At 40.1% G+C, this 23,081-nt stretch overlaps 1 protein-coding gene across 2 annotated transcripts in view; it reads right to left on the bottom strand.

Annotated features, from left to right (window-relative positions):
- Positions 1-23,081, bottom strand: part of LOC125451670 (intermembrane lipid transfer protein VPS13B-like) — a 907,633-nt gene that overhangs the window by 151,606 nt on the left and 732,946 nt on the right. For both annotated transcript variants that reach the window (XM_048529130.2, XM_048529131.1), the window contains exons 35-36: positions 18,091-18,228; positions 9,273-9,665 (exon numbers count right to left, since the gene is read on the bottom strand). In XM_048529130.2, coding sequence (XP_048385087.1) covers positions 9,273-9,665; positions 18,091-18,228 — 531 coding nt within the window. The remainder of the gene's footprint in view (positions 1-9,272; positions 9,666-18,090; positions 18,229-23,081) is intronic.

A 23,081-nucleotide genomic window follows, 5' to 3' on the forward strand; every position in this document is an offset into this window, starting at 1 on the left:
CTTTTAGACAACTGCACAATAAATTAAGTAGTGCATGGCTAAAAGAAACATTTATCTTTGCTTTCTTTCTTTCTACGTCCTTCTGCATCAGTTCTCTGATCTTTACATCTGTATATAATTAATACAGGATGCCAGCTCCTCAGCAACATTGGGGAATTATGAGCAAATCATTGAAGCAACTGAACTTTCCGCAGTAATTTATGGAGTCCAATATATTTTTGTGACTGACTGATCAACCTTGTAAAGGAAATATAACATGTTCTCTTGTGTTCAACTGGATATTCTACACACTTGAATGTTTCCAAAACTGTATTTTAGTTCAGGTTCAAGAATAAATAATTCAATTGCTTCCTCAAACATTGCTCAAAGGCAGAGGCATGTATTTTAAACTGAACACTTACAGACACTAACTGCAGCAAGCAAATTTCTTCTCGAGTGCCACTTAAAGTTATTCCTTCACCTCTAATGTTGGAACATGTGAATACTTAACAAACAACCTAAAATGCATTATATTCAGTCCAAAGTAAACAATGGAATCAATCTGTTCCAGGCTGACATATATTCTGTTGTTCCATCTGTCCCCGACCATACTTGTGGGAAGATGAGTAATGTACTGCATCAGAGTTGGGAGATCACTTGCAATTTCGAAATGCAGGCCACACAGCAAAACCCTGCTCAAACAAGAAAAGACATTTATGCACTTGTCTGACACCTTGGCACCCCAGGGTGTTTCCAAAGCTCTCTGCAAACAGTTAAGTATTTCTGACCTGTAATAGTGCTGTAGCCATGGAGTCTTTAACCTTTTTCACCTGAGCTGGCTGTCAGAGATAACCAAGTGTGGAGCTGGATGAACACAGCAGGCCAAGCAGCATCTTCGGAGCACAAAAGCTGACGATTCGGGCCGAGACCCTTCATCAGAGAGTCTAGGCCTGAAACATCAGCTTTTGTGCTCCTAAGATGCTGCTTGGCCTGCTGTGTTCATCCAGCTCCACACTTTGTTATCTTGGATTCTCCAGCATCTGCAGTTCCCATCATCTCTGGCTTTCGGGGCCTGTGTTTAAGGTTTCTTCCAAAAGGGACAGTCCCTACACGGCTCCCACCCCAAAATGATGCTGCACTCCCTCAGCACTGCATCAGGAGAGTCAGCCATAATTCTTGTGCTGGAGTCCTGAAGAAGGACTTGAATGCACAACGTTCTGATTCACGGGCAAAAGTGCAACCATCTGAGCCATGGCTGGTATTTGTTCAGGTCTGATGCAGCTGTGCGTAGCTTTGTTGAGTCCACAGTCAACATCATATAACCAGCAGTAAATGTGCACAGTGATCTTAAGCAGATGAGATTCTTGTGCATGTGACTTACAACCTTTCCTGTTAACATCATATATATTGACTGCTGGGAGCCCATATTTGTTGCCTTCACATCAAACACAGAGAAGCAGGCACATTTATTATTTTAATACATCACAGTACTTATTTTCACTTTATTGGGGTACTGTGGTGTTCTTTTACACATCATTTCTGTAGGATTTAATTAAATTTTATGGCTTCAGCCAAGAATCCTGGATGTTTTGTGTCTAACTAGGTTCAAGCAGAGTTCAGGTCAGAGATGAATCAGAAGAAAACAGAGAGATGGTTATCAATTTATATGATCTCATCTTGCTAAATCACAGAGAAGGCAGGTAAACAGCCCTTGGTACGTTGAAGAGGCAGCAATCCTAAGTTACAATTCTGACAATGACTAATTGCATTAACAAACCAATCTTAACAAGTACAAATTTGAAAAATCTTGTGAGTTCCTTAAAATTTTAGTGCTTGATGACTTTAATGAATTGACTCCAAGAGAGACATCAGACCTTGTTTTTCTCTGCCACTCCTCACTGAAATATTTCAATAAGCACTTTTTTAAAAAAAATTCCACATGACATCAGGCTTCATTTTATGCCTAGTTGTATTTGGTGCATTTATTTGAATTCTAATTGACTGATCAATATCAGCACTTTAGATCAGGACATTTTTTGAGGCTTTAGGGTATTGCATGTTTGCAATTTATTGCATGTTTCTAGCTCAAGATTAGGAGACAGTCTGTTTTGTGAACATTACAACATCTGGTCTTTCCTCCTCCATCCAGTAGATTGCAAAACACACCTCAACATCAGGGAGAACGCAGACAGGAATTAAAATCCTGTTTTCTTTATCATTGTAAGATTCAGTAAAGTTATCCTTTTGTCAGCTAAATCCACCATTACTTGTTCATTTCAACAGGCTGGGGATATGTTGTAATGACATTCAAAATCCCAGGTGTTACTTAGCCAATATGGTCGTAACCTCTTACTGAGTGCTGGGAAAAGAGAGGGTTTAAGCTACTTGTGACAAAGTGCCAAATGTGACAAAATCAAGGCACCTACACCCAATATTCTAGCAAAGTGCTAGGGGAAATGTTAACGGTGATTTGTATTCATCTCTACAAACCACACTTAGATTCAATCCCCTGTGGTCCTTTTAATGTTTAATTTGTCCTCTGGCTTACACTGACAAAAGGATTTATTTCCTGTGGTATAAGCAATGGGAAATATTTGAGCTGCTTTTCAGAGGTATAGAAATTTTAACTCCATGCAAAATAGCTTCTGGCTGTTGTAGATGATCCAGTGCCTTGGCAAATTAACGCCAAATAATGCAGACCATTAACATTGGCATTGTATGATCAGTTTGGGAACTATAATGGATAATTTTTTTATTTTGTTGTTGTTTTTCTTTTAGTAATTCACCAATAGACACTCCACACACAGGCAAGACTAGTAAAGGTTTAGTGAAGCAATAAAGTCATACTCCTATTCATCATTTTGTCTATAAGCTACTTTGGAAAGTAACTTGAGCCACAGTTAAAAGACTAAAATAGCTCCCCTGGTAGCCGGATATATAAATGCACTACTTAGTTTAGTACTATGCAGGAGGGATGGGGGAGTGGGGGAGAGGGGAGAGTAGATTCAAAACTGGATGGTTAGTTTGGATAGAATTAGCTGACCTGAGAGGAAAGGATGGCATAATTTGAACTCATAAATTGAACAAGGTAAGGGAAATCTGCTCTCAATTGCCAAATTGAAAATGGGGCTGCAGGTGAGGGAATATAACACACTGACTACTGAATAAGCTGACTGTCAGTATTACATGAGCAATACCGTTTGCCTTAATAATTATTTCGAGAATAGCTTATTTGATATTTTCTGCAATGCACAGCGTGAAGCAGTGAAGGAAGAAGATAAAATGATAACTTTGAAAATGTGGGAGCAGTCACTGGAGGTCAGTATTCTCAGCTCCAGGTCTCACTGGGTAATATCTATGGTCTGACCATCTTGAGCTGTTTCATCAATGACTTTCCCTCCATCATAAGGTCAGAAATGGATATGTTCCTGATGATTGCACAATGTTCAGTGCCATTCTTGATTCATTAGATACTGAGGCAAACCATGTCCAAATGTCAGGCAGTGACTGAATTCAACAAGGTAAAATCAAATCATTGCCTCTGGACATTCAATGTCAATGCCATTGTTGAATTTCCTTCCTATCAACATCCTGCATGTTACCACTAACTAACAACTGAACTAGGCCAGGGAAATAAATAATGGAGCAACAAGGGCATGTCAAAGGCTAGAAGTTATGCAGTAAGTAACCCAGCTCTTGTCACTCTAAAGCCTGTCCACCATCTACTTAAATCAAGTGGTGTGATGGCATACTTCCCTTTTGTCAGGCCAAGTAGGTCCGCCAACACTAAAGAAGCTACACACCATCCAAGAAAAAGCAGTCTGCTTGACTCCCGCCCCATTTATCACCTTCAAGGTTCACTTTGTTCATCACCAATACACGCTGACAGCAGTGGGCACCATCAACAAGATGCAACTTCAGCAACTCACCGTGGCTCCGCATTTAGCACTTTCTATAGCTGCAATTTTTGCCAACTAAAAGGACAAGGGTAGTAAATATATGTGAACACCACCACCTGCAAGTTCGGTACCATGCTACACACACATCCTGATTTGGAAATACATAGCCTTTCCTTCACTGTCACTGGGTCAAAATCCTGGAACGTCCACATAAACAGCACTGTGGGTGTCCCTACAACATGCAGTTCAAGAAGGCAGCTCACTAAAGCCCTCTCAGGGCCATGTCAGGGTGGCCTCTAAGTGCTGGCCCAATCCGTGATGCGTAAAATATGTGAATAAATGAAAGAAAATCGCACAATTTTGCTCGGCAACACATTCCTCGTGTCTATAGTTTCGCCAACCTCCTTACTCCCTTCCACCTCCTGAATTGCAGCTTCTGCAGGAATAGTTTTCTGTATCTCTACAGTGAAGCCAGAAACAAAATACTTGTTCATTTTACCCATCATTTCCTTCCGATCTACAACTATCTCCCCATTTTCTGTCGAGGGCCAGCACTCACTTTACTTACACTTTTCTCATTATTTTTAGTCATCCTCTGTACTGTATCATTTGACCTATTGCTCACCTTTGTACTAATAAATGCATTTTCCTTGAGTTTGATGATTTCTTTAAATTCTTTAGTTAACCATGGATAATGACTCCTCCCCTCTGAATTTTTCTTCATAGTAGGAATTTATTTACTCAGCTTTCTAGAATATCCTCTTAAATCTGTGACATAGATTAATTGAGAACCAATCTCCTCACTTAGTATCCTATCACTTCAGCTAGCTCAGTTTTTATGCCAACATACTTGCCTTATTCATATTTAAAATGCATGTCTGAGACCAAACTTCTCTTTTCAAATTGAATGTAAAATTCAATCATATTATGATCGCTGTTACCTAGGAATGCCTTTACTCTGAGATCATTTGTTGATGCTATCACAATATAAAAATAACCTGCAACACAACAATATAACACAACATAACAAATCTAGTTGAATATAACCTGCTTCAGAGATAGTCAGAACTGCAGATGCTGGAGAATCTGAGACAACAACGTGTAGAGCGAGATGAACAGGCCAGGCCAAGCAGCATCAGAGGAGCGAGAAGGCTGAAGTTTCAGGCCTAGACTCTTCTTCAGAAAGGAGGGTCTAGGCCCAAAATGTCAGCCTTTTTGCTCCTCTGATGCTGCTTGGCCGGCTGTGTTCATCCAGCTCTACACCTTGTTGTTTATAATATAACCTGCTGTCTGATTGACTCCAAAACTAAGAAACTCTCTCAAAGCATTCTACAAATTCCTCATCTAGGCTACTCCTGCCAACGTGGTTTTCCCAGTTTATATGTAGATCAAATTCATCCATGATTATTGCCATAAACAGTCAATATTTCTTTTTGCGTACTTCGTCACAAGACATAAGAGCAGAAGATATAAAAGCAGAAATCAGCCTTTCGGCCAACTCCACTAGTCAATGAGGTCATGGCTGATCTGATAATCTTCTCTACTTCACTTTCCTGCCTTTTCCCTGTAACCTTTCATTTCTTTATTGATTAAAAATCCACCTCAGTCGGTCTCAGTCTTGACTCTACTCGATAACCCAGCCTCGACATCCCTCTGTGGTAAGAACACAAACTCCTCCTCATACATTGCAATTAGTTAGGAAGTCTGGAGATCATCCCTAATGTGACTTACTATTTCTACTATTAATCAACTTCAGCCAAAATAATTCCACATTCTGATCTCCTGAGCCAAGTTATTTTACTCATGACCTCTTTATTAACAATACCGCCCTTCCACCTTTAACTAGCTTCTTAGCTTTCTTGAAGTCATAATCAAAATTCTGATCTAACTGTCGTCACTATGTAGTCATGTCTCTTTGATAGCTGTTATCGTATGTATCTCCTTTCGTGTGTGTTATCAATTCATCTATATTCTTATGAATATTAAACACATGCAGATACAATGCCCTTATGTCTTTTTTGTTATCCTGTTATCTAATCTTGACTGTCGGGTTTATTCTTAGATTTTATTCTCATTGTCCCTTCTTGCCATTCGACACATTCATTTCTCATGTAACTATTTTGGTCTCCTGCCCCAACTCTCTGCTTCATGTACCCAACTCATACCTTAAGGTCAACTCTACTTCCCTAGTTATTCAGTAGTCTTTCTAAAGCACTTTACCTCACACCTCTTCACATCAAACCCATCTGGCAATCTTTTCCCCATTCCCAATTCTGTCTATGTCATCTTGAATTCCTCACATGTATATACAAATTATGAGGAGGTCAGTCAGCCCTTCCAAACTACTCTGCAATTCAATGAGTTCATGATTGTGATCTCAACTCCACAATCCTGCCTAACTCTGATAACCATCAATTCCAATGTCAGTCAAAATCTAACAACCACTACAAATTGTTTCATCATGATCTAGAGCAATGTCAAGTTTTGAATCATTTGATTCTAGATTTAGATTTAGATTTTAAATTTTCTTGTCTATATTTCAGCGTCCTATACCATTATACAAGAGACTTAAAAGGGTGAACAAAAGCAGAAGTTGCTGGAAAAGTTCAGCAGGTCTGGCAGCATCTGTGAAGAAAAGATCAGAGTTAACGTTTCAAGCCTGGTGATCCATCCACAAAGGGAGGGAGGGTCACTGGACTCAAAACGTTACCTCTGATTTTTTTTCTTTACAGATGTTGCCAGACCTGATGAGCTTTTCCAGCAACTTCTGTTTTTGATCCTGATTTACAGCATCCACAGTTCTTTCGGTTTTACTTAAAAGGTGAAGCTGGATATCCTTTGTTACAATCTGAGTGAGAAAGCCATAAATAATAATAACTACATTTCCCAAACAAACCCAATATGAAAAAAATCAATGAAATTCCACTTTTTGTAACTTCATCTTATATTAACACAAATTAGAATCAACACAAATTCAGCTCAAATTAACAGGCAAATCATACTTCAAACAAAAAAGGTAAAATTCTCTTTAAATTATCAATACTACAAAAATAAGTTTTCACAACCAGAAAGATTCCCTTTAGCATGCACATAGCTACACAATTCCACAACATACTGCTCTTCATTCATACACATATAGGTCAGGAGTCCTATCTGACAATAACTTCTGGGTTTCATGATTATCATCAGCCAGGCATGATCCTATCAACATTTTCACCCTCAAAACATGGAAATCCTGATGTGCGTCTCTCCAGAGTTTGTTTTCAAGCCTCATGACAGGTTGAAGTGTCAGCAAATGAGATCTTAGGTAAGGTTTGAGAGATTTGCTTCATTTTCTCATAAGAATCTGGCGTTCCTCTTTCTTTCCACCTTTCTGATTTCTCAAGTGGATGCTTCAATGGCTATACAATCTAGCACCTCTGTTTGTAGTTCACCTTGGTGCCTGTGCGCAACATACTTTCTGGTATTAACTTCAATTCTGTTGGTACTGCTTTCAGGCCAAGGATCTCAGGGTCATGTGTACTGATATCTCTTATTATCTAAGAACATTACAACTAATCCCTTTATAATTAAATCTAATTCTTAAAACTCCTTTCCAAACATCTTTAAAAACAACTACACACTACATAGATCTTTTAAAGAAACTAAAGATTTTCTTTACTTCTGGATCAAAAGTTGTCACACCTTTCTTTTACATTCTCACACAGAAAAAAATAGCACTGTCCAGGAGGCCATTCATTCAACATGTCAGCACCAGTTTCGAAGTGAGCAATTCACTTAATGTCATTCTCCTGCCTGCTCCCTGTAACACATTCTTCCTTCACAACGTGCTGCATGAACAAGTTTTCCTTCTACTGTTTTTGCTTCTTTTGCTGATTGCTTTAAGTTCATGCCCTCTTTATAGACAATACACAATAGGTGCTGGAGCAGGCCATTTGGCCCTTCGAGCCAGCACCACCATTCATTATGATCATCTACAATCAGTACCCTGTTCAAGCCTTATCTCCATAACCCTTGATTCCACTATCTTTAAGAGCTCTATCCATCTCTTTCTTGAAAGTATCCAGAGAGTTGGCCTCCACTGCCTTCTGGGGAAGAGCATTCCATATATCCACCACTCTCTGGGTGAAGAAGTTATTCTTCAACTCTGTTCTAAATGGCCTACCCCTTATTTTTAAACTGTGTCCTCTGGTTCTGGATCTTGCTCCTTCCATGGACTGGAATAGCGCTTTTTTGTTAATGTTTCAAAGGGGAGGCTTACTGGACTCGAAATGTTCAATCTGTTTCTCTCACCACAGGTAGTACCAGACCTGGTGAGTTTCTCCAGCAATTCTTTTTACACTGGAGAGATCGACACATCATGGGTAGTGTTTTAGGTATGAATAGCTAACTTGAATTCGGCTTGAAAATTTAAGATGCACTTAATTTATACATGTACACACATTTTAGTTTAATGCAGAAATTTCACTATGTGTACGTAGTTAGGAGCAAGAGATCACACCTCATTGGTAAAAGTTTCCTTCAGCAGACTGATATCACTCAAAATCAAATATAACTTACTGGTAACTGCAGTAAACTATCTACTTTAACAGGAAAATTCAGTATGTTACTTTTTTTAAACATATTGTACAATAATAATTGTACTTTTAGCTTTCAAAAGCATTGTACACAGGGAAAGGTGTCTGTGGTACAAATATATTAAAAACACTATTTAATAGTACCAGTCAACCAATCTATCCTTTGAACTTTAATCGAACATTCAAAGCATTGGCAGACTTTCAAACCAAACTTGACTTTGTGTGCATGTCTCTGTGTGCATGCACCTGTGTTGCATAAGAAAGGGCGCTTTCAAAAAGAAGCAATTTATGTACAGGTAGTTCTGCTACAATGCTTGTTTCATTAATGTGAAAATTGGCTGCATTGCAGTTAATGAATAATGGATGCTGTTTGGATAATGCAAGCTTTCTGCTGTACAGGAAGAGCAATTTCCTTATAATGTGATTTTTCTATGGCAATTTTGTATTGCACGAGGTCACACAAAAACGCAACTCTATGGCGTTATAGGAGAACTACTGTACTTTCTAATATCCATCAGAATTGAACTGTGCTGATCTGTACTTGAGCAATTTACCAACGGAGAGGATATTGGCTTTATTCCTCCTTGTGTAATTATGTACTGAAATCATTTAAAATAAAAATTAAAAATACCGTGGATAAACAGATAGTCATTCAACAATAGAAACTGTCCTATAGGCCAAGATACAAATTGCTTCAGTTCTATCCTTAAGTGAAATGGGATTAATATATTTACATTTGAACACTTACCCAATATTAATTAACATACAACATTAAGTTATCAAGATGTAATCTGGAAATACATGTTATGCTACTTACCTGTGGATTTGGGTCCTGCTTTTATATTAAGGGCCCCTTTTAGACTTGAAAGAGAGGCCAAAATGCAAGGCTTGTCAGGATGAGGCACAGCCTCCATTGCAACAACAACCTGAGCTGTGTGGATAGAAAATTTCTGAAAGAAGGACATCATTTTCCAAATGCTTCCTTGATCCATGGTTCTCTCAGTAAATGATCCAGGTTCAATCCTCACACCAGATGCTGATGTCAACATCTCCTCTTTATAATAAACTGTTTCAGGAGAGACAGCAGCTTTGGAGGTGATCTCAGAACCATATCTGGGCAGGATGCTCTTGAAAAACTTTGTTGCTTGATCCAGTTTGACAAGGCTTAAGTTGACTTTCCAAGGACGTGACAATTCCAAATTGACTTCAGCTGTTTAAAAAAAAACAGAAGGTTTAGACAATAAAAGGAATTGGAACTCAAACAAATTCTTGTTAAAGGCTATGACAGACCTGTCAAATCAAAGGAGTAGGTTTGGTTACTTTACTGAACATGGTTTTGAGCGTCACATACACAACAATGGCATTTAGAAAGTAACAGTTCCACTGAGCAGCGGGGCTGAAGAAAACAAAACCATCTGATTCCGTGCATGGAAAAGAACATTAATCAATTTTGAATTGTTTACAGGACTTATTTTGGTTAATGCAGGAATAACATACACATCATTTAACCATCCTCTTATTTACAGTTTTAATCATCAGAAATGTCTTTTCATCAACATTTAGTTTGTTGCTTAAAATTGTTCAAAAGTGCCATTAATTCCAACTAATCAATAGTGGCGAACTGGTCTTAAATGTATCTTTAACATATTGACATCATGTGAAAATCAAAGCAGCCAAAGCTCATTTGACGGTCAAGAGTAAGTCAAACTTTATTATTCGTCAAAAGCAAGCTGCTCATGGAATCTATTTACCTTCTTTGAAACAAAACATCGAATCAAAAGTTACTCAAGAGCACATCTTGTATGTATTAGTCAATTTGTCAAATCCACAGGCTCCTTACCAACACAGAGAGAAATACAAATCAACCAATTTTTAAACAATACATTAAACGCCACATAATAAATATCAAGTTACGATTATACTGTGTGGTACGTCAAGTAGCAGACATTTGGGGTTACAAGAGGTGCATGCTGTCCTAGGGTGGAGCTGGGCCCAGTTGTGCCACAAACGCTCAAATGCAGTTTGGAATCTCATGCATGTCTGTGCTGCTTCCTTTAGGCACATGTAATTCTGTAGAAGGCAGGTTCTGCTTTTACTTTACATTTGCCTTTTATTAAAAGCGAAAAAAAAAGTTCACTGCTGTTGTATGGGAGTAATCAGCCTTGAGTTCTGTTAAAGGCTGAAAAGGTCTACGTCTAGCTGTCTATGATCACAGTGAAATATTACATCAAACTCAAGAAGCTGGTGATGGTAAAATACAAAAAATTAACTTGATCAGGTTTGCAATGCGAGCAAATGTAAATCATTAACAACAACAGATACAATAAAGTACTCAAATATCCTTCAATTAAATCCTATCGGTTAGCTCCATTTTTCAATGACTGACTAGCTTAATTTTACTGAAAAGAAATGTTACTGTTATAATTATGACAGATTACTTGTGAGCACATTTTTAATTTGGAAGGCAATGGCCTAGTGTATTATTGCTGGACTGTTAATCCAGAGACCCAGCCAATGTTCTAATCCCACCACAGTAGATGATAGAATTTTAATTCAATAAAATATCTGGAATTAGGAATCTAATGATGACCATGAATCTATTATCAATTGTCAGAAAAACCCAACTGGTTAACTCATGTCGATTAGGGAAGAAAACAGCCATCCCTACCTGGTCTGGCCTCCATGTGACTCCAGACCCACAGCAATGTGGCTGACTCTTAACTGCCCTCTGGGGCAATTAGGGATGGGCAGTAAATGCTGCCTAGCCAGTGACACCCTCATCCCATAAATAATGCATAAAGAAAGAAAAAATGAAATGAAAAGATAACCGTGAAGCATAGTGGTTGGTCTGTCATCGCTTGGAGAGATCTTTTCATGCAATTTTCCACTTTTCAATGCAAAAGTTATGGACTGGGCTGTTAGATGTGTTTCTTGGAGAAGGCACAAGTGTACATCACAGCCTAGACCTCATGGCTTTCAACCCTCTGGCACGACAATTCTATCTGCATCAAACAGATCATGCCTCACAGTCAAGGCAGGAACTTCTCAGATGGCAATCTGCAGGAACTGGTGGATGGCGAGATGAAAAAGTGGGCAATCCCTTTTCCCATTGACCACTAAAGGAGGCCATACCAACCAGTACAACTGGCCTGCAAAGAAATTTCAGCACAGGTCGCTACTGTGTTCCAGATCAGCTGTATAGGAAAGTGGTCACTGATCTTCTGTCCTCCACAGGGGCAAATGGCATTGTCTTCTCTCTGTTATTTTGTACTCATATGGTCACTGTTCATTCTAACTCTGCCACTGCACACATATCTTGCTAAGACGAAAGGACTGCAAGACTCAGCACGACATGAACCATGACCACTCAAGGTCTCGTACCGAGTCCAAATTATGAGCTCTTCTTGCCCCTTGTACTTCCTCCACACTGAATGAGGATACCTCACCATCGGCACTCCCTCAAAACTGTCACTATTTTGCATGGGTCTCCAAAGTCCGTGCACGGCAGCGATATCCGGAACCAAAGTCAATCTACGTAAGAGATCAATCACCATACATGGAATACTGGAGTATCTGGGCCCAGCCAAACAGGAATGTTGTTCACCACCTCTCCAACTCATAAATAAGCACTGGCTGTTCGCACATCCACACTTCCATCAGATTCAATCCCTGCCTTTGTCAGAAAACACTGGCCCAGCTCCCCCAGATTTGTCTCTCAGCAGCACCCTAACTGAGCTACTTGCAATCTCTAGACTACTTGGCCTGCAGGATCGACGTGGTCAACTCCCTACTGTCTAGTCAGATCAATTCCTTAACTGGCTATGGCAGTATCTCTGATTGACTGTAGTTGCCCCTTCACCCATCTGAGGCCTCTTCTCCTTTTCATTATGATACATCACCATTTGTTTGGAGTGCATGCACTGTGTAAACTGCTGGAACATGAACAACTCTGATGTTGAGGTTCATGGCGACATACACTGACATGTCCAATCCCTTTCTGACTGATTGTTTGACAATTGAGTGCTCCTCAACATCATAAAATGTCTGCCTCTCCCTCTTTCTCCTTGTGGAAGAATTCAGGTCTAGAAGGTTTAATCTCAGAATAAGGGGTCGCACAGGTAAGGCAGAGATGATGAGGAATTTCTTCTCTCAGAAGGCAGCGAATCTGTGGAGTTGTTAACACAGAAGGTTGCTGTGGCTGGGTCATTAAGTATATTCAAGGCTAAGGCAGACAGATTTTTAATCAGAAATAGAATTAAAGGTTACAGAGAAAGTGGAGTTGATGAATATTGAATTAGCTGTGATCTCATCGAATGACAGAGCACACTCAATGCTTATTTCTGCTCTTATGTACTTTAGTCTTGCAGAGTCATCGAATTAATGTGTCCATTTCATCCTGTACTGATGCTCAAGTTATGTGGCTGTCCCAATGCAGAAAATGACATATTAGAGGCACTTAAACTGTAGGTGTCCATCAGCTCCTAAATAAAGAGTTGAGGAACTAAGATGCTGGCCTGATCATGCAGTAGACTGGGAGTTCACTTATGTGGAGTGGACAAAATATCAAGAAGGATAGTGGAGATGGATTAAACAGGGAGGTGGTGCAGAAGAAGCACCTGTATGATGGCCAGGACAGGCATTCAGAGAGCTGCAGCCGGCAGGTACCCACTCGGTTGTACCTGTCATGAAATTGTCTAGTTTTTCACCAGGGCAGGAGAATTGGAAGTGGGCGGTAAGTAGAGTGAGCTGTGGAATAATGAGTTGCCAGTCAAGGGTGAGGTCTGAATTTGGTTTGTAAGGCTCCAGGGGAAAATTGGGAGAACTCTTCTTGACATTGAGAATCTAATTGTTTTCGGTCCCACCCTAATTTGTCATCACCCTCACCACACCAGGGAGGGAGCACTTCCTCTCCAGATAATCTGTTTCAGAACATATGAACAGAAATAGGCCAATTAGACACTTCAGCCTGCTCCACCATTCAAAAAGATTGTGGCTGATTTGCAGTCTCACTCCATACTCTTGCCTTGGGCCCATATCTCTTGATACCCAAGATAAATAAAAAAAAGTCTATTACAGATTTAAGTTTAACAATTGAATTAATATAAACCGCAATTAGAGGAAGAGAGTTCTAAACCTCCACTACTCAGTGTATAAATGCTTTCTAACATCTTTCCTGAATGGTCTGACCATGATCCTTAGACAATGCCCCCGAATGTCGAATCTTCAACTAGTGGAAATAACTTATCTAAGCTGCCTTCCCCAGAAAAGCACAATTATATTGCTCCTTAACTTATTTGTATAAGGCCTAATTTGTATAATCTCTCCTCATAAATTAACCCCCGAAGTCCAGGTATCATCCTTGTAAGCCTGTGTTAAAATCTCCTAAGGCCAAAGCATCCTTCCTAAGGTGTGGTGCCAAGATCTGCTCACATAGCTCAAAGTGGGTCAAACTAGGGTTTGTATAACTCCAGCATAATGTCCTCATCCCTATACACCAGCGATTTAGATCTGAAGGCCAGTGACAAAGGTTCAGGGATAAGTGTTGCTTAAAACACCAGGTGAACACTCCTGCTCTTCCTCAAGGTGCCTTGGAATCTTTTACACCCACCTGAGAGGGAAGGCAGAGACACAATAAAACGTCTTAAACAAACAGCAATGCAAAACTCTTTCTGTCTCAATCTCTCTTCAAGTGTCTTTATTGGGGGCTTGAAACTACAAGCCTTAGATTCATAGTCTGGAATGATAGAACTAATCACACTAAGTTTGAAAAAGAAATGCAAGTATTTTACTGACATTAAGTTTTTCACTAGATTCTAAAAAGAATCCCAAATTATGTACATACATTAGATATGCAGACCAGGTTCCTTTTTTAATCATACTAGAATGACCCTGTGTGGAAAAAGAAATTCCAAAAATGTAATTTAAACAGAAAAAGAAAGATTTCCGGTAACAAGATCTTCACCACGTACATATAACTGGTTTTAAACTGATGACAGGAATTTTATTTTTGCACTCACAAACGTATTAACTAATCACATAGCTTTGAAGAATTTATTTAATTTAGATCAGGTCATTTCTCTTTCTCATTAAAACCATGCTTTGAATCTTTGTTTGGACATGAAAGAACCACGCTTCATGTTCTTAACTTGAAAATTCAAAGGAATGTGTCAAAAATTTTACAATTTTCCAGACAGCAGACTTCTAATTATATCAAGTCCATCTTTGCACCAATCAAAACCCCACCTGACATAACAAAAAATCATCTGGGAGACAAGAAATGTTCTGGCCTCTGCACCTGAAGAAATTGAGAGAATTGATGTAACTTTAATACATACCTCCCTGGATAGTATTATTCATGATACAAGATAAAGGTCTATGAAGTGTAAGAGATCTTCAGGCAGCAAACAGAGTGGGTTTTATTTTGCAATATAGTTGGCGGCTAGGGCAAGGTTAGCCTGCCTTTGGTTCCCTGAAGGACTGTTACCTTCTTCCACACCTGCTCTCAGGTTTTGCATACTGATACAGTGCTGGCCCTAGTCATCCCACTACAAGGCATGCTGCGTTTACCACTGAAAGGATAGCCTGCAATACCATCCAGGGCTATCTATCGTGCAGTCCTGTCGACCGACATGGGATTAAATGCCAAAACAGCCCAGCAATGGGCCAGAGACTCCTATTCCAGCCTCCAGAAAGTTTTCTTGCCACCAAGTTGCACATCTAGCCTCTTTGCCTTGCCATATTCACAACTCTGGCAGTTCTTTATGTGACTAAACATTAACACTCATGAGTAACTTCTCAAAATTAGGCGTATTTCACACCAAGAAGCTTGCAATGCGGAGATAATGGGGGCAGACCTAAAGTATCCCAAAGCATTCTGCAGCCAATCAAGAGCCATTAAGGCATACTCGGGCTAGGAATGCAACAGCCATTTTAATCACAAGAAGATCCCGCAAACAACAATCAGACACAGCTAACAAAAGCCTTTTGTTTTACTACGATGTCATTTGGGAAAGAATTATTGATCAGAGCCAGAAATGATTCCATCTTTTTTCTTTGAAGTAGGGCTATGAGATTCTATTTGAGTATAATAGGTGGGGCATCAGTTTAACGTCACATCCAAAAGATGGTGTGGCTGACAGTGCATCTGTCCAAGTGAACCACAGATAGTCAACCTTGATTCTGCACTTGACTTCCCAGAGTGGGGCTGCTCCCATGCCATGCAGAAGAATAGCAGTAGGCCTGTGCAACTGAACTTCTGTGAAATACAAGACAGATGAAGGGGCCTTTAAAGAAGTTGGCACCAAAAGCAGCCTTGGAGTGGGAATGCTTTGATCAGCAGCCGCTTACTGTTCTCAGTTGGAGAACTTCCCAGCTGGCCAGTGAAAAAGCTCTTTACACCATGAACTCGGAAGGTGGGGACACAAAACTAGAACCTGTTCCCGACTCAAAAAAGCTTTAATCATCTTTTGAAATGGTTTTCTGCCACAGAAAGGGGTGGGATGTCCTGCTCGACCTGGTGTCAACACAGGGGAAAGCCAGGATGATATCTGGACCCTGAACCAAGATCACTTTCTGGGCATTTAACTCTTCACGTGTACTGGAACGTGCCTCAACTCATCAGAAAGAATTCTTTTCAAAGTTACTGCTACACTCCAGAAACAGAAACAGCACCATATTCTCCTTATGTTGCTAGGTATGATACTTTGTTTGATAAATCTTGCTAACTGCCTTGGGATGACTTAACTGTATTAACTGTGCCAGATATATACAAGCTCTTGCTGTGAATCACAAATATATTTTTGTTTCAGGTTTCATTTTGTGTTCCTAAGCAGAGGCACCAGTTACTCAACTACTCATCACCCACTGTCTCTGGAAGCAAAGAAATACATTGATAAAAATGTCACCTTTTGTTAAAATGAGACCAAATACATTGAAATGTGATGACAAATCCCATTTTTCCACTTGCTAACTTTTGAGATGATTATTCCAAATGATTTCACTACAGTTAAGAACAGGAGATCAACTGAATAAATGCCTAAGTTTATCTGTTGCTATATCTGTACCGCAAAACTGAACTGGATGACATGGGAAGGTTTAGTGTACAACTCTTCCAATGCTCCTTCGCTGTGGTGTTTCTTTTATTTGCAATGAGTTCAGGGTCACCCTGCTTCAAATTATGGAGGTCGAGCATGCCAGTATGATGCTTGAATTAGTTCACCCGCTCGTGGGGGATTTACCTCAGTTGGGAATGGATTTATTACAGTTTCACACATGGAAAGAAGCTTGTGTCAGCTGAGGCCAGTGACACTTCATATGATTCAAATTAACCTGTTAAAGGCACTCTTCTGGGCCAACCACTGTGCAAAAATGACGACATTTCCCCTCACCAACAAAAAACGCTTGATGGAAAGCAGGAATGCCAGGTCATAATGGTTCCAATTTGTTCCAACTAATCTATCACCTGTCGGAGCTATTGCACCAGTGGATATCTGGCCACATTATTCCTCAGGTTTGCGGGAAACCAATGACCTTGTTAACGGATGGAATTATAGCCTTTGCTAAATTCAGGAATCTCTTGAAGAAATACTTGTTTGGCATCCTGAACCAGTGTGGGACAGGTGGAAGGGGACCAATCAATCTCACATAAGTTTATACAGCACCAGGGGAAACAGGCAACTGTTAGTTGAATTACGTTATGTGTAACATTGTGAATGTACAAAGAATGGTAACACAATGCTACCCTTTTTTTCATGTGTACAGGATGCCAACGTCATGTTTTATTGCTATTTTCTGAAGGCCCATATAAAGCTATGTCTCTCAAGCTAGTAATAAACTAAAGTGAGCCATTGAGAACCTTAAACTACAGGCATTTGAAGCCCAGAAGAATGATGGACGGGCTTGTATCACCGATTTATAACTCACACAGAAATGTCAGTAATTGGCCTTTCTCGTACAATATACACCGTTACATTCTTATCGTCCAGGTCTGGGTGTTGTAAGCACCATTTCCTGCAGGAACTATAATGTGTACTCACTAACACTGGTATCTTGTTACTTCAATCTGGAAAAAATATATGCTTACTTCTTTTGCCAAATGTATGGAAAAATTGCCCCTTCATGTGGTATCGAGTGTATTACCATATCCTGCCATTACCCATTCATTAGTGGTTTCAATGCCTAGCTACTTACTATCATTGAACTCAGCTTTTCATAATGCAAAATGACTGCTGGGCTTCCTGTATGCTTGAATTATGAGATTAAGTTTCTGCTAACTTGCATCTGTTTATCTCTTTCCCCTGCCAATTGACAAATTGTTTACAACATATAGTTTACTTGAGTAAATTTTAAATCTTTGCTCAATCCTTTGAGAATTACTGTTTCAGTTTGCACATAAAACCCAGTACAATAGGATGGAGGGCGCAGTTCCACCCGAGAATCATTTTAGTCGCGCTTTCTATTAACAGACCACACATTCAAGCTTTTGGAGTAAAGCAAAAGCTGTACTTTCAGGAATGTATTTTAGTGAACAGCTCCTGGACTTCATTGCTGTAATCGGCTTCATGTTTTTTATTTTTCCTAGTGACTTAGATCAGCCCATCAGCTCGCCTGGAAGGACAGACGTCTTGTGCTCTTACCTGGCCCATTGAGGAAGTCTTTGATTTGAAAAGAGATGAGTGGAGGGGGAATGCCAGCTTTCAGATCAACGTCACCTGCAACAGTTTGCAACCAAAACACACTGTAGTCTAGAGCTTCTGGAAGAGTCTTCCCAGGGTCTACAATAAAAACAAAATTAAATAACATATTACATCACTCTTTTCAGTTCTTTTGTCAAAGATAGAGCGACAGACGTTGCCAAATTAAGTGCCAAATTTGTCAAGTTGTTTCAAATACCAGATACAACACTTGGCCAAGTGAAAATAAATTTCCTTGGGCAAAGTTCTTCTGCTGCTGCTCCAAGTTTAATATGAAATATGAAGGCTTATGTCGAATTACACAACATCAAGACTGTTTGGGTTATGCTAATCCCAAATATTCCATTAATTCATGACCAACTAGCGCAATTTTTTTCCTCACCAGGTGTTTCTGAGTAATTCTGAACAAGTGGAACACTCGTATTTAGTCCAATGTATTTTTTTTATCCACTCTCAAAGTGAAAACAGGCAAAATAATACCAGGGCCTTCAAAAAGACTGCTAATTTTATCATTGCTTTGACCACCAGCTTGAACCCTCTTGCCAGGGCTGTTGAAGATTCTGCAATACTAATCTGAAGCTATTTATAAAGTGACAATGCAGCTATGTCAAATAATAAAATACTTTCCCTATTACCACAGGAATTAACACATTACTATACATTGCAGTTTTGGCAAATGTCTCTAGATACTTGAATATTTCTCAGCAATTGAGAAAATTGACAAGTCACTTCATTCCTAACTTTTGTCTATCCTCAATGAGCAGTATCTATAACACATAATTTTATTTTCATTTCACACTTCTCTCAGCTGAACATTGTCACGCATACTTTAAGCAGGTGAACTGTAGACATTTGCCTCACATCGATTTGCAGTCTCTGGTAATCTGAATCTCTCTTAAAGAAAATACAGGGAGCCCCTGATTTATTAACATCCAGCTTACAAACACTCACGCTTACAAATGCGATCCAATACAGGGGTACGAGTTTACATACAAACACTTCCTGCACTTCTGATGGCTATAGTATGATGTCCTGCACTGTGTTCAGACTTGCGAACAAATCGACTTGCCAACGGATTCAAGAATGGAACCCATTTGCAACTTGGGGATTCCCTGCTTCCTCATTTTCCACTATATCCTTTCTGAACAGAGGAGGTAGGAGCAAGATTATGCCATTCAGCCCTTCAAGGGAGATCCACCATTTCACTTTCTGCCCTTTAATATCTTCAGTCCTAAAAACTATATCGAGCTCCTTCTCGAAAATATCCAATGCTTTGGTCTCAATGGCTTTCTATAGCAGAGAATTCCACAGGATCACCAATCTCTGGATGTAGAAATTGCCCCTGCTCTCAATTCTAAATGATTCACACGGTATCCTTAAACTGTGACCCCTTGTCAGGACTCTCCAGTCATTGGGAACTTCCTCTCTGCATTTACTTTACATAGCCCTGTTAGATACCACCCATATATCAAAAAAGAATTAGAAAATCATGGACAATACCTCTTGAATTTTATTTTACCATTATTTTTCTTAATCTTAAGGTCTTATGGTCCTAGTAACATATCAACTTTAAAATACAGCCAGACTTTCCAAACTTTCTCTTAATTTTTAGCACATCCAATGTCTCAACAATCTCTTCTTTCACTCTAAAGTTGTTAGCATATACTTCCCTGGCAAAGACAGATACAAAATATTTATTTAGTGCCTGTACAGTGTTCAATTCTTCCAGGCACAAATCCCCTTTAAGTCATATCTGGGTCCATTCCCTCCTTTTGCATTACTCCGCCGATAGGTTCTCTTATATTAACTGCTAATATCATCCCATGGTCTCTCTTTGCCTCTCTCACAATTCAGCCCAGTTCTGAATTACACAATAAATGCAAATTTCAAGATAATATACTTGGTTCCATTCATAATTTGGATATATTTAGAAATCATCTGAATTTTTTGAAATGAAATATGGCTACAGCTTTCCACTTGACAGCTACTTAGAGACCTTGTAAAGCACCAAGAAGCAATTGTTTCTCATAGGTTGACAAATAGCAGTTCAGTACCATTAGGTTTTACCACACAGCAGTGACATGTGCACACACAATATTTCATCACAGTCTTCAACTGCACTTTATGAATGGTGGACACACTGTGGATGGACAAGACATAAAGTGCTCACTTCAGCCTTTATCCTGCTTTAGAGCCAGTGTGTATTTATGACTGGTCCAGTTCAAATTCTAATCATTGATAACCCAGAGGATGGTGATAGTATGAGATTCAACTTTGGTAATATCATTGAATAACATGGAAAGATGGTCAGATTCTCCCTTGTTTTAGGTGGTCATTGCCTGGCACATTGGAAAGTTATTTGTCAGTCCAATCCTGGATGTAGCCCAGGTCTTCCTGCATTTGGCTACGGATTGTGTCAGTATCTGACAAGTTGTGAATGGTACTGAACACTGCGTGATCATCAGCACACATGCCCGTTTAAGCTAGAGGGAGTTTCATTGATGAAGCAGTTGAATTTGGTTGGGCCTAGGATACTCTCGCAGTGTTCTCCCAGCACTGAGATGGCTGACCTTCAATGACCTCTCGGCCACAAGTATGGGAATATAACATCATAACCAGCTGACATCACCTCCCCTGGCTGCACACTCCAGCAGCCATTTAGCTTCTGGAGGAAGCTCCAATCTCTGCCCCAAACTCCATTTATGCCTCCCCAGTGCTCTCATCCTCAGTGTTGTGAGATCAGTGACATTAATGCACACAGATATCTCCTGTGGCCTCTCAGGAGCTAGCTAACAGGCATGAGATGTGTTTGCATGTGCAGGGACCATTGTGACATGATGGATAATCACTCCAGAGGGAGACTTCTACCTGGATAAGCCAGGTAGCCAGGTCAGTCTCATGGTGTGTTTGGATGAACCACCTTCAACTGCTTCATCAATGACCCTCTCTCCATCAAAGGGCCAGAAGTGGTGATGTTCGCAGATGATTGAATAATGTTCAGCACCATTCATGACTCCTTAGATCCGGACACAGCCAATGTTCAAATGCAAAAACATGTGGACAAAATCCAGGCTTGGGTTGACAAATAACAAGTAACATTCATGCCAGATACTGACCATCTCCAGTAAAAGAGAATCTAATCATCGCTCCTTGCAATTGAATGGCATTACCATGATAGAATCCCCCACTGTCAACATTTTTGAGGTTACCAGCGACCAGAAGCTCAACTAGACTGGCTGTGTAACTACCACAGCTACAAGAGCAGGTCAGAGGCTAGGAATACTGCAGCAAGAAACTCACCTTCTGACGCCCCAAAACCTGTCCATTTATGAGGCATTAGCCAGGAGTACACTGGAATGCTCCCTAATTGCCTGGATGGCTGCAACTTCAATACTCAAGAAGCTTGACACCATCCAAGACAAAGCAGTCTACTTGATTGATACCATATTCACAACTGTCCACTCCCTCCACCACCAATTCTCAGTAGTAGCGGTGGGTGTCATCCAAAAGATGCAGTGCAGAAATTCCCCAAGACTCCTTAGACAGCAAACCCATGACTTCTGACATCTGGAAGGACAAGGACAGCAAACATGGGAACACCACTTCAAGAAAGATGGTCTCCAATTCACTTACCAGCAGCTTGAAAGTACAGCACCTTTGCTCCAGGGTTGCTGGGTCAAAATCATGGAAGTCTACGTCTAATGGCATTGTGGCATTCACACCAAATAGACTGCAGTAATTCATCACCATCTTCTCAAGAACAACAGGGGCTGGACACTGAAAGCTGGCTCAGCCAGTGATGCCCACATCTCATGAGTGGATGAAAACAAATCCTGTGCCAGCACAAGCACAGTGGGATTAATGGCCACCTTCAATACAATAACTCTATAAAGCAGTAGTGTTAAAACTTCCTGTGGGTTATGCTCAATAAGTTGGCAAATTCCTGCTGACCCACATTAATACAACATTGATCAAAAAAAGCTTGGGAAACAGTAGCAATGTTTGCACAGTCCAGCTCCAGGATTCAGTTAATGACAGTGCTTCTCTCAAAGAGATCTCTTACGGGCACAAGACTTTAATGAGTGGGATTCTCACTTGCTTGAATAAAAAGGGTTTCTCAAAGTGCAAGGAAACTTGCATGCATCATGAATAGAACAAAGAATAAAGAACAAAGAAAATTACGGCACAGGAACAGGCCCTTCGGCCCTCCAAGCCTGCGCCGATCGAGATCCTCTGTCTAAGCCTGTCATCTATTTTCTAAGGGTCTGTACCCCTTTGTTCCCTGCCCATCCATGTACCTGTCCAGATACATCTTAAAAGACATTAACGTGTCTGCGTCTACCACCTCTGCTGGCAACACGTGCCAGGTACCCACCACCTTCTGTGTAAAGCGTAAAGAATACTGGCTTATCTGTTTGGCCTTAGCTCAGCATCCATCTTCATCATAAAAACTGTGAATTTCTACTTTCATCAATCATTTATTTCCATCCCAGCTCTATTTGCCACTAAAATACTTGCAAAAGCTGGGCAGAGCTACAAATTAAAAGAAATCAGAAAGCTGCCCCTGACTGCCTACAACATGGCCACTTCCAAATTTTAAAGAGATGGCCTGGAAGAAGGTAGGCAAAACAACTCCTTGGGAGTGGGTCCCAAGTTTAAACATTGCAATAAGGCTGTGCAAAGGATCTCAGTTCAGTTTTAAAATTAACGCCGAGAGCTCACAGAAACCCAGCTGCTGACGGGAGGTGAGAAAGAATGAGTGGAAGAGGTATTTTTCTTGCATTGCTCGTGGCCTACGAGGAGTTTCCTCCCATTGCTGACTGAAATTTCAAATTAAAAACAAGGGACTGGCAGAGGCATTGTGTGACAGTCTTAGATCATAGAATCTCTACAGTGTGGAAACAGGCCTGTCAGCCCAACAAGTCCACACCGAC

The sequence above is a fragment of the Stegostoma tigrinum genome, chromosome 5 (assembly GCF_030684315.1).
Source record: "Stegostoma tigrinum isolate sSteTig4 chromosome 5, sSteTig4.hap1, whole genome shotgun sequence".
Classification (NCBI taxonomy): domain Eukaryota; kingdom Metazoa; phylum Chordata; class Chondrichthyes; order Orectolobiformes; family Stegostomatidae; genus Stegostoma; species Stegostoma tigrinum.